Source organism: Passer domesticus, chromosome 2 (genome assembly GCF_036417665.1).
Source record: "Passer domesticus isolate bPasDom1 chromosome 2, bPasDom1.hap1, whole genome shotgun sequence".
Classification (NCBI taxonomy): Eukaryota; Metazoa; Chordata; class Aves; order Passeriformes; family Passeridae; genus Passer; species Passer domesticus.
In genome coordinates, this window is record NC_087475.1 from 40,461,020 (window position 1) to 40,472,480 (window position 11,461).

An 11,461-nucleotide genomic window follows, 5' to 3' on the forward strand; every position below is an offset into this window, starting at 1 on the left:
TTGGTTTGTGTGGCAAGGTTTTGATTGAGAGGGGGGGTATAGAAGTTTTTGTAATAACTGCCAGAGGTTTTTGTAAGAATTCCTGTGTCTGAGAGCCAGTGCCAGCTGGCTCCAACACAGAATCCCTGGTGGCCAAGGCCAAGCCCATAAGTGATCAGGGAAACAGATTAAGGAAAGGGAGAAAAACCCCTTCTCAACAGCATCTGCAGCCGGAGAGAGGAGTGGGAATATGTACAACTCTGCAGACACCAAGGTCAGGGTAGAAGGAGAGGGAAGAAATGCTCCAGGCACAGAAGCAGAGATTCCTCAGCAGCCCATGGTGCAGCCCATGGTGAGTCAGGCTGTCCCCTTGCAGCCCATGGAGGACCCCACATCAGAGCAGGTGGATGTGCCCTGAAGAAGGCTGTGATCCCATGGAAAACCCACACTGGAACAGGCTCGTGGCAGGACCTGTGGCCCCATGGAAAGATGGGAAGATGAGCCCACTCTGCAGCAGGTTTGCCAGGACTTGTGAACCCATGGAAGACCCACACTTGGAGCAGCCTCTTCTTGAAGGACTGCACCCCATGGAAGGGACTCACACTGGAGCAGTTCCTGAAGAGCTGCAGCCCATGAGAAGGGACTTGCATTGGGGAAGTTCATTAAAAATTCTACCATGGGAGCAACCCCACAGTGGAACAAAGGCAGAGTGTGGAGAGTCCTGACCCTGAGGAGGAAGGAGGGGCAGAGACAATGAGTGACGAACTGACCACAATCCCCATTCCCTGTGCCCCTGTATGAAGGAGGTGGTGAAAACTGGAAGTGAAGTTGAGCCTGGAAGAAGGGAGTGGTGGGGAGAAGCAGTTTTAAGATTTGGATTTATTTCCCATTACCCTTCTCAGATATGACTGGTAAGAAATTAAACTAAATTCCCCAATTTGAGTCAGTTTTGCCCATGACAGTAGTTGCTGAGTGATCTCTCCCTGTCCTTATCTTGACCTTTTTGCTACATTTTCCCTCCCCTGTCCATTTGAGGAGGGGAGTGAAACAGCAGCTTTGGTGGGCACCTGGTGTCCAGCCAGGGTCGACCCACCACACAGCTGGACTCAATGATCTTAAGAGGTATTTTCCAATGCAAACAATTCTGTGCTTGTATATTTGAAATTTTATCTCCATAACATATACTAGAGAGATTGCTTGCTTTTGTTAATGTTTTCACCTCCTAATCAAAACAAGGCAACATTAACATATTGCATGTAAGTTTGGTTTAGATAAAGGCTTTCCTTTGCATCTATGCAGCAAAGACATACTGAGCTGCCTTCAAGCAGCAGCAGCAATGCCAGAACAAATTGATAGTTTAAGTAGCAAATCATTTTTCACAGCTAATCTTCAAATTTAAAACGACTTGAAGAGATTATACATGTGGAGAAAATATGCTATTCAACAGTGTTCTTATATGTCTCTCAAGAACATCTGGTGATGAACATTGTCAGCCAAGATATCAGTATAGCTGTTGAGTCCAATTCAGTATGTCAATTCCTAATCTTATTAAGTGGCTTTTGAAACCTTAAAAGTATTTTGCACCATCTGTGTTCCCAGGAATTTCATGATAAATTGAAGCTGGATAATAACCCTCTACTGAATCCTCACTTATGCTACCTTGTTCATCCCTGTACAACATACCTCTGTACCATACTCCTGGAGCATGCATCATTAATCACAAAATCCAGCCACAGCCACTTTGTGAGCCTGTGGCTAAGGAGGACTAACAGACATAACCAGGGATTTTCCACTGGTTCCTAAGTTTTAGGGCAGTAGGCAGAGAGAAAAAAAATAGTAAATATGCCACTAAAAGAATTAAGAAATAACCTAAATTTCAAGGGAAGTTTTCACACTGAAAAACAGAATCATATCTTACTTAAACCTCAACAGTCCTATCAAGTCAGCTACACCAGTTAAAAACAAATGTCTACTTGAATACACTAAGTATATTTTTTAAACAATTTAATCTACAGGGAAAAAAAAAAACAACCCAAACCTGTCTGAAGTACTTTTTTGTTTGATTAATTTTACACAGTTCTGTTTCAGCTTCTATCAACTTAAATTATGACCTTTCCTAAAAAAAAAAAAAACTTGTTTCAAGCTTCATAGTCTTGGGAAGCTATTTTTAAGTTACACACCAAAACATACACAACCTTTTATAGCTGAGTCTTTTATGCCAGACTCATATGCATTACTGAAATTCAAAGTGGTGCAAATATTACAAACATATGGAGTATTTAAGAGGAATATAATCAAGTCCAGCACATTTGAAGCTCCACATATTTTGGCATTAGCATACACACGTCAAATCCCTGCAAAAGTAGCTGTACATTTCAGAGTTTCTTTATGGCTTCCTTGTTCACCTACCTAAACATATGACTTTTGCCTGTGAACCCTTCTGACATAACCTATCAAATTCCTACTACACTCATTTTCAGGAGGTTCCCAGAAATATTTACGTCAGTGAACCACAGTTTATCCCCACAAAGGGATATCCCATACCAATTCTTAAGAACAGTAGAAAATGCACTTGTTGCCTTTTCCAGCCTCTCCTCTTCAAATTCTTTCAAAATTGAAGGAATGGAATATGACATTACAGAAAAACAGTTAATGACAGTGGCAACCTTCAGCCTACATTTTCACTAAAATACCCAAAAAGTTTAAATCCAATTAGATGAAGACCAACACATTTGTTCCCATAAAGCAGGAGGCCCACATTTGGAATTAGGGCTTATCTATGAGTGACATCAGTTAATGATGCTCACGCATTCCTTGCAAAGACATGCCTCAGGAACTCATGCCCAAGTTGTTCCTTCTATTCCTGCACCTGAAAGCTGCTGTTGGCAGAGCGTGCCAACACATCAAGCACTAAATAAACACCGATAACATGGCTGGGTATTTCCAGTGTCAAGACTGAGCCTGCTGATAAACATTTCACAGCTCTTGGATGTGGGTGCGGTGTACTGAGTATGTCCCTGAGATACAGCACACACAATCAGCCTTGCCCCACCCTTAGTGCCCGTCTGAGGAGGATTCAACGTCTGAGCTCAAACAGAGCCCCAGCATGCTCCAAGGTCAATCAGATAGTTACAGAGAGGCCCAGAGAATAGGAAAGGACCAAGCCTTTATGCATTCCCCAACATTTTTTCATTAATTAGTTTTCATTGGCCACCTTTCCCTTCACATCCATAGAAGAGAAACAAACATTGCATAAAAGTCTTTCAGAACTGATGATCCTGTCTCCTGGACACGGCATTTGAAGGTGAGTGCAAAGGCTCTCAAGGAAAACAAGGACAACATAGCAACAGAATAAAGGTCCAGTAAGACTTTTCTCAAGCTAAGGCAGGACTAACTTCTACATGTACAGCTGAAAGAAAACCCAGCAGTATTTTACAATAAGCACAAAGCTTTGTGTTTAGAAACAGATTCATTTCCTTTGCTCCTAATGCTTATCCTTCAAGTGAAGAAATTTTTTTTATGAAGAAAAAACAATATAACATTTTATGCAAAAAAAGAGGGGGAAGAAATTAAGTGCACATATCTAGCGTTCCATCTGTATTAACTTGAAAATACAAAAGTATAAACTAAATTATCACCAATATACTACACTAACCAATCTGAATTTCAGACTTACCAACTTACCAGTGATGTTGATAATTCAGTAGCATACTTTTTTTCAAAAAGTCTAATTTCTGTTTGTCTTCTGGCTTTGTGGTATCATACGTTTTTGTACAAACAGATTTACATGTCTCCTTCTTGTTGAACGTGAACTAAGAAAAATTAAAGACTCATGAGCAAAAAGACTGTAACAAACTGTCTTAGTACACAACAATTTATCCTATACATTTCATTGCCTATACAATTATAATGAAAAGACCTAACAAATTACTGACAGTAAGTACATCAACCCTCCAGAGGAGGTTTTTATATTGGTGTGTGTTCTAAACCCCTCCTATGCTCACTGTAGGAGCCCTACAGCAAGAGCTCCTTGTTACTAAGACATTTTCTGCCATGATTTACCAGATGAGTCATTTGACCTCCCAGCAGCCATGCTGTCACAAGCAGCTTCAATTGGTAACTTTCTCTCCTACTACCTCTGTAGAAGAGAATGTGAGAGCTTCAGTCAGCAGGAAAGGCCAGCAAGCTAATGCCATTTAGATTCTTCCGTTTTATGGCTGCAATATTTTCAGATCTGGTTCTAAGAAACAAGAGTGTTGAGCAGCAATAATCAGGTTTTGTCAGATCCCAGAGAGAAGATAACCTGCACAGCATTTCAGGCTAGAGCCCCACAATGCAAAGCACACAGTTACAATTAGGTTAAACTGACAGATTTTTATCATGTGGAATTTCAGATGCTGAAGCTTCCTCAGATAAAGCCCTTGTGAAAATCATCTTCAAGATGATTCTGATGTCCTTTGGTTACATTTGGATGCATACATTACTGTCAGAGAACCAACCCTGTAAGGAGACGGCTCTATCCTCTCTCCAAACAAGACTTGGCCAAGGTTTTCAGATGGACGCTTCTTTCCTTCTGCTTGACAAAAATCAAACCTGAATTAGAGAAAAGGTACAAAAATGAATAAAATACTCTCAGCTGCAAATAATGTTCCCAAATCAACATGTTTATCACAAGTAAAGGAACTATATGGCTTTTCCTGTAGACAACAGTTTCTTCATTTAACCTGCGAAATGTGAAAATCACTATCCTGATTTGAGAATAAACCAGATGAAACAGAACCAACATTCAAATCTCTTCATCAGCTATTTCAGAACACTGTAGCATAAGTTTCTTTGAGTAATTAGAAGTTTCCTATTTGAACAGGATTTTAGACAAGAATATTCATTTAGAGTTTAATAACGACTCAAAAAAAGCACTCAGGCCAGATTCTGGAATTTGAGGGAAAATAAAAATCAAGACAGAGACAGCTCCCTTACAACAAACACTATTAAACAGGTTATTACAGTTTTATTCACCAACACATTTAATAGCACATCCTCCACGTTTTTCCAGTCTACTTTTAAATATAGCACATTTGTTCTTTAAAGTGTAGACATAACTGGTGCTTAAGCTCTTTAATATTAACAGTCAAAATATTCTTTATAGCAAAAACTTTACATAGTTGTACCCGGCACTGATACATTTTCTGCACTCCTATGATGTGTACAAAGAAAACATTTAAAACCTCATTAAGATAATTGATGGGATGTTCGCACCTCATTACCACTTTAACTCATCTGGCATGGGCTACTAAAGACAGAGGTAATACTTTGATCTACAGTGACAACTGATGCAGTAAAGTATCATATATTTATAACCTTAAGTTACACTACAACAGCGATTCGACCTGCATGAGGGCCCATAAATCCATGCCCTGAAGTATGAGCACAGACAACTGAGACAAAGGAAGCAATGTAGGCATCCATCTGCTCATTGCAAATTCTCTATATGTAAACTTTTGTTAGCAAAATAAATAGCCATGCCTCAGTGGCACACTGCTGTAACAAGAAGTAGATAATACTTTAAGGTCAATTAAATGCATCTTTTTGGAAAAACTGACAATTAAAATGGCACAAATGGTATAATATACTTACGCAGTGTATTCGTAGGGCAGGACAGACTCTACTGAGTCAAGCCTGTTCACAAACAGCTCGATTCCAGACTGAAAGAGCAGAGATAATCAGCAGTTACATTTAAAGCACTCCTTCAATTCCCATGGATATATAAAAATAGATTTGTTTGAATAAGGTTAAGGAAAGCGGAAAATGTAAGATTTGTGCAATCATACATCTTGATGGGTAAAGAACTATATCTGCTGGGAGCACAAGTAAAGCACTATCTAACCATCACAAAAGCAGTGACCACATGACAAAAACACTTAAAGGCTAACATAACCATTCCAACTACAAGATAGCAGGAAATCATGCACAAAAATAATATCCTTAGCACAACTGCCAGTGTTTGAGTTTAATGTACCAAGTTAGAGTCATATTAGTCATCACCACAACTTTTGTGTAATAAAAGTCTTCAAAGAACAGGAAGAAAAGTGCAGATGAGACCAGTACTGCTCCCTGTAATTAAGGATGCTCCACAATTTTATCTGTGTAGTAACTAAAAACTGAACTGTGATAAATTCAACAATATATTCAGACTGATACAACATTTTAAGTCTGAGCAGAATCTCTTTTCAAAGAGAAGGCAAGGATACCCACGTTTACCTTCCTATAGAAGTTTTTCACTAACTCTATCAGCTCAAGTAAGAACCTGAAATTCAGTCTACTGTGGTTTCAGACTAGTTTGATCTATATACATTAATTACAGATGGGCTACTCTGCTTCTTTGGAGAGGTCTCTCACTCTTCCCTCTTAGTCTCAAAATTCCTTCCCTTATTCTAGTCTTGTTCCAGTAAATATTCTATTCTAGTTCCAGTAAATTTCAAGTATTTGTCTTACACTGCTTTTGGCAGTTATCTGCTTGCACAGTAAACCAATCCAATGGGCTTAAACAGCAAAAGACTTATACAAAAAAATTCTGAAGAGCAGTTCTTAGTATCACAGCAGGCTGTCCTCACTTTAGCTAAGAGAGAATTTTCTTCTTAGTAGCTGGTACGCTGCTGTGTTTTGTATTCAATGAGAGAATAATGTGATAACACACTGAAGTTTAAGTTGTGGCTAGGTACTGCTTACCCTCAATCAAGAACTTTTCAGTTTCCCATGCCCTGCCAGCAGGGAGGTGCACAAGAAGCTGGGAGGGAACACGGCCAGCAGAAGCTGACCTGAACTGGCCAAAGGGCCACTCCATACCACGGAATGGCACACTCAGTGTACAAACTGGGAGAGTTGGCTGGAAGGGGAGGATCACTGCTCTGAAGTGGGCTGGGCATCCATCAGTGGGTGGTGACCAATTGTATTGTGCAACTTGTTTTGCCTGGGTTCCATTCCCCGCCCCCCCCTCACCCCTTTTCATTAAAATTATTATTATTATTATTATTATTATTGTTACTATCATTAGTAGTATGAGTATATTTAATTTTTTCAATTAAACTGTCGTACTTCAACCCACAAGTTACTTTCCCTCCCAGTTCTCCTCACCATCTCACTGGGGTCAGCAGGGAACAAACGGCTGTGTGGCTCTTAGTTGCCAGCTAGGGTTAAACTGAGCTGTCTTACTGTGTAATCAGACAAGAGCTGAAGAGCAAAACAAAGGTGAATGCCCTCAAGAACAAACCCTCTCCCTTTCAACAGCAAGCCATCTATTTTCTTACCAACAGAAGAGCATTTTCTCCCTATGAAAATTCACTCAAGTTTAGCCAAACCAAGAAATTCTGGAGAAAAAGAAAAGATGGAAATGTTCACATGCATCTGTAGCTCAGATACTTCAGTTGGATGCTGTGTTTTACTGATGTAATTTAGCTGTCCATGTGCAAGTGAGGATGCAGTCCTGGAGGCACAGAAAGGTCTGTGAGCTGTTAGCATGACCCACTAAGTGCAGACACACCTTCAGGCTCATCTTTCCCCTGCCCTAAGCCATGCAGACCTGCTGCTCACCTCCGGGTAGTCTATGCTTGCCGTAATTCTGTAAGTCACCTCAACTCCCTAACACAGCAGGAAACTAGACTGGGAAAAAGTTGGACAATTTCCTGCCACGTTAAGCTCAAAACCACAACAAGTAACACAGCTGAGTCAATGCAGAGGACAGGAACACATTGCCCAGGGGAAGAAAGCAATGAAATCTCTCAGCAGTGAGAGGGAATTAGATTGCCTCAGCTGGCCACAGAATCATGGCCTTAAATTAGCTACTTTTCATTGGAGAAGATTTACATGAATGCTGCAATTCTTCCTAAGAATTATATGCATTACTACAGATCAGCATATTTGATAAACCATTTCCCATACAACACCAAACCCTTTTTGGAACAATCAGGATTTTTTTATAACTGAGTAAGGATTCTTAATCTTTAGGCAAGAATTACTATTTAAGTCTGCACAGATCCCATTCCATTTCTGATGATATTCTAACCAAAACCAGAAGAAGCAGCCAAACTGAGTTTGCCCAAGCAGATTAGCAGGAAACTTGGAGAAAAGGGGAAAGCCACAGGTCTCATTGCTCTTGGGTACACGCCCCGTTAACAACATCTCATCCCATCTCACCAACACAGGACAGGAGATCACGGGGATCATAATAGACAAACAGTAGGTATTGAGATCTGGCATGTGGATCAAAATCCTCAGGGAGAGGAAAATGCACTGCAATTAACAGAGATTACTGCAAGGAACCCATGACAAATGAAGCCTGTCCAAGGAAGCTTGATTTTATCCACTTAGATAAATATGCTACAGCAATAATCCAATCATATATTGTTTCTCCTTACCAGGAACCAGAGTACATTCAGCTGCAGACTACATGGAGAGAATTAGAGGTGAAGAGTGCTTTAGACTTCTCCCCATGCCTATGTCTAATATGGCAATTGCTAAGAGGTGGCCAACACTACTTTCTACAATTGCAGAAAGAATATTTGCACTACTACAGCTGTTGAGGTGTTCAGCTGCCTGCTGGTGGTACATTTACATTACCCAAGTACCTCGGGTCACATTTATTAAATGATAAAATCTCAGGAGAAGACAAACATTTTGTACATGTTTTATGAGGAATAAAAATGCAGAGACATTTGAGAAAGATCACTCCATAAGTGTCTCAGGTAGGTTACAAAAGATAGCAGGCTACATGGTCCACCTGACTTAAAAAAATAAATCTTTCTTCCACAAGCTTAAAACAGAAATAATCCAAACAGAGCAATGTTTTTCAGGGATGTTGTGAAAAAACACAAACTGCAGCTTGAAAGCTTTAGCCTGTATTTGAAAAACCTCATTCCTTAAGAGGGTGGTGAGCACTATAACAGGATACCCAGGGAGGAGATAGGTACTCTATGCTTGGATGTTTCCAAAGCTTGCTTAAACAAAGGTAGAGCTGAGTTGATCTAGTGTTGACAGCAGTGGTGCTTTCTGTCCTCTCATGCTCCATACTCATGAGGTTGCAGTATGTGAACAGGTCACTTCCAAACACCATTTCTGTGGGCCTACAAAAGAATGTCCACAGGATACTTTACTACTACAACTGAAATGCCTTCGTTGTGCGCTTGGGTTATTCCCAGCTCTGCTGATTCAGGACAGCAGAAGGATAAAGTCAGCACGTGGTATTTACCAAAAGCATACAGTTTCAAGCAGGCTCTTATTCCGAAGAATTATGAACCAGTGTTTCATGCAAGGCAGAGCCGAGAGCTCAGAAAATGCAAGACAGCTGCTTTCTGCAGTAGTAAGACCATGGATCATGAAACTGATTAGTCTTGAACCTTCTCATTTAAGTATTAAAGCATAGTCTGCTGTAATTTCCATCACAGCAGCAGGAAACAACTTCAAAAGGTGCTCCAAAGGAGCAAAGATGACTTTTCATCAGAGGAGATTTACATTAATGCTCCCCACCAATATCCTTACAAATGAGTTATTTGGTTATGCGAAGTTTGCTCATCACTTCTGCAGGCATGAAGGTAAGTTTAAGCTTCACTGACATTCCGGGGCCTAGCAGCCCTTACACTTCAGGTTCCTGCAGCCAGGAAGACACAGCAAGCAGAATGCTACTGGATGCTTACTTTGAGATCTGCTCCAGCCACCAGCTGCTGGCTCCTGCCAAGAATCACACACACACACCCCCCTCGGCATGCCCTGTCACTGCCACCCTTACTTGCTGCAGCTTTCCGGCAGGGATTTGAAAGGACCCAAGAGATAACCGAGCTTCCTACTTCCCCGACGTGGCCGCATCTGACAGGACGAGCCGACAGCTCCCTCCTTCCCTCGGAGGGATCGCGGTCACCTCCCAGCCAGGCAAGCACCTCTGCCATGCCCCTGGGTCCTCTGCCTCATCAATTTCCTTTCCAAGGAGCAAGGGCCATAAACTAAATCACGGGAAGTTTCACCTCGACACGAGGAGGAACTTCTTCACGCTGAGGGTGGCAGCGCACTGGAGCGGGCACGGAGCCTCCCCCTCTGGAGCATTCATACGCGTTCCTGTGCCACCGACTCCCGGCGACCCTGCCTCGGCAGCGGGGCTGGACAGGCTATCTCCGGAGGTCCCCCCCAACCCCAACAATCCCGTGGGCAGTCTGAGCACAGCGGGAGCGGAGCCACGCTCGGAGCGCCCGCAGCCACATCCCCGCACGGCCGGGCGGCTCCAAAGCCCCGGGACAGGCTCCGCCAGGCAGCCCCGCCGCAGGGGGACAACACCCAGGCCGCGCCGCACCCGCCGGCCTCGGGGCCTCCCCCCAGCGCCCCCGGGCTCACCTTGCACTCGGGCTTCTCCTTGCCGGCCTCGCAGAAGTTGACGGGCGCCAGGCCCGGCAGGTAGAAGGCGGCGGCGGGCGCGGTGGCCGCCGCCAGCGCGGCAGCGACGAGGAGAAGCGGCCGCAGGGCCATGTCCGGCAGCGGTACGGCGGGGCCGGGGTCGCTGGCGGCAGCGGGGTCGCGGCTCCGTCTCTCGCCCCCCGCGCCCGCCCTGACGCGGCCGCGCCGCTTCCGGCTCCCCCCTCGCGCGCGCGCGCGACACGTCGTCACCCGCCGCGCGCGGGGCCGCCAGACCGGGGGGGGGCGGGGGGCGGGGCCGGCGCGCGCGTTCGCTTCCGGGGTGTCTCGCGCCCCCGTTGCCATGGCAGCGCGGCCCCGCCCGCCCCCAGCGCCCCGGAGCGGCCGCGGCGGGAATGCGGGAATGAGGGAATGCGGGGCCCTGAGCCTGTCCTTCTCTTCAGCCCCGGTGCTGGGGCCGGGTCGGGGCTCCTCCGGACGAGAGAGACACGAGCTCCTGGAGTGCGTGCAGCGCAGCGAGCGACAAAGATGATCCAGGAGCTGGAACGTCTCTCGTAGCAGGACAGGCTGAGAGAGCTGGGCCTGCTCAGCCCGGGAGGAGACGGCTGAGACGGGCCCTCGTCAGTGTTTATCCGTGTGGGAGGGAGGGTGCCACGATGGAGCCAGGCTCTGCTCGGTGGGGCCGAGCAGTAGGACGAGAGGAATCGGGCAGAGACCGATGCACGGGAAGTTCCCCCTGAACGTGAGGATGAACTTCACTGTGCCAGTGCCTGAGCACCGGAGCAGACTGCCCGGACAGGCTGTGAGCTCTCCCTCGCTGGAGATAGCCAAGAGCCGCCCGGACACAGTCCTGTGTCAGGAATGACGCTGCCTGGGCAGGGAGGTTGGACCAGATTGTCCCACTGTGGTCCCTTGCCACCTGTCCCCTTCAGTGATTCTGTGGATGTCCGCAGGGGATAGACAGGAATGGTGCTCAGCTGCCATTTGGGACCCCCGCACCTGGGCAGTCAGTCCCAGCAAAGCCTGGCTCCACTGGTCCCGGTCAGGCTGCACTGGCTTCATGCCTGTCCTGCAGTCCTTGCTTTTATAA

General features: G+C 44.8%; 1 protein-coding gene across 1 annotated transcript in view; it reads right to left on the bottom strand.

The window, feature by feature from the left end:
- TM9SF2 (transmembrane 9 superfamily member 2) overlaps positions 1 to 10,731 on the bottom strand; it is a 29,775-nt gene extending 19,044 nt beyond the window's left edge. The window contains exons 1-4 of the mRNA XM_064408369.1: positions 10,354 to 10,731; positions 5,614 to 5,681; positions 4,479 to 4,572; positions 3,664 to 3,791 (exon numbers count right to left, since the gene is read on the bottom strand). Coding sequence (XP_064264439.1) covers positions 3,664 to 3,791; positions 4,479 to 4,572; positions 5,614 to 5,681; positions 10,354 to 10,716 — 653 coding nt within the window. The 5' untranslated portion in view covers positions 10,717 to 10,731. The remainder of the gene's footprint in view (positions 1 to 3,663; positions 3,792 to 4,478; positions 4,573 to 5,613; positions 5,682 to 10,353) is intronic.
- Positions 10,732 to 11,461: the final 730 nt, after the last annotated feature.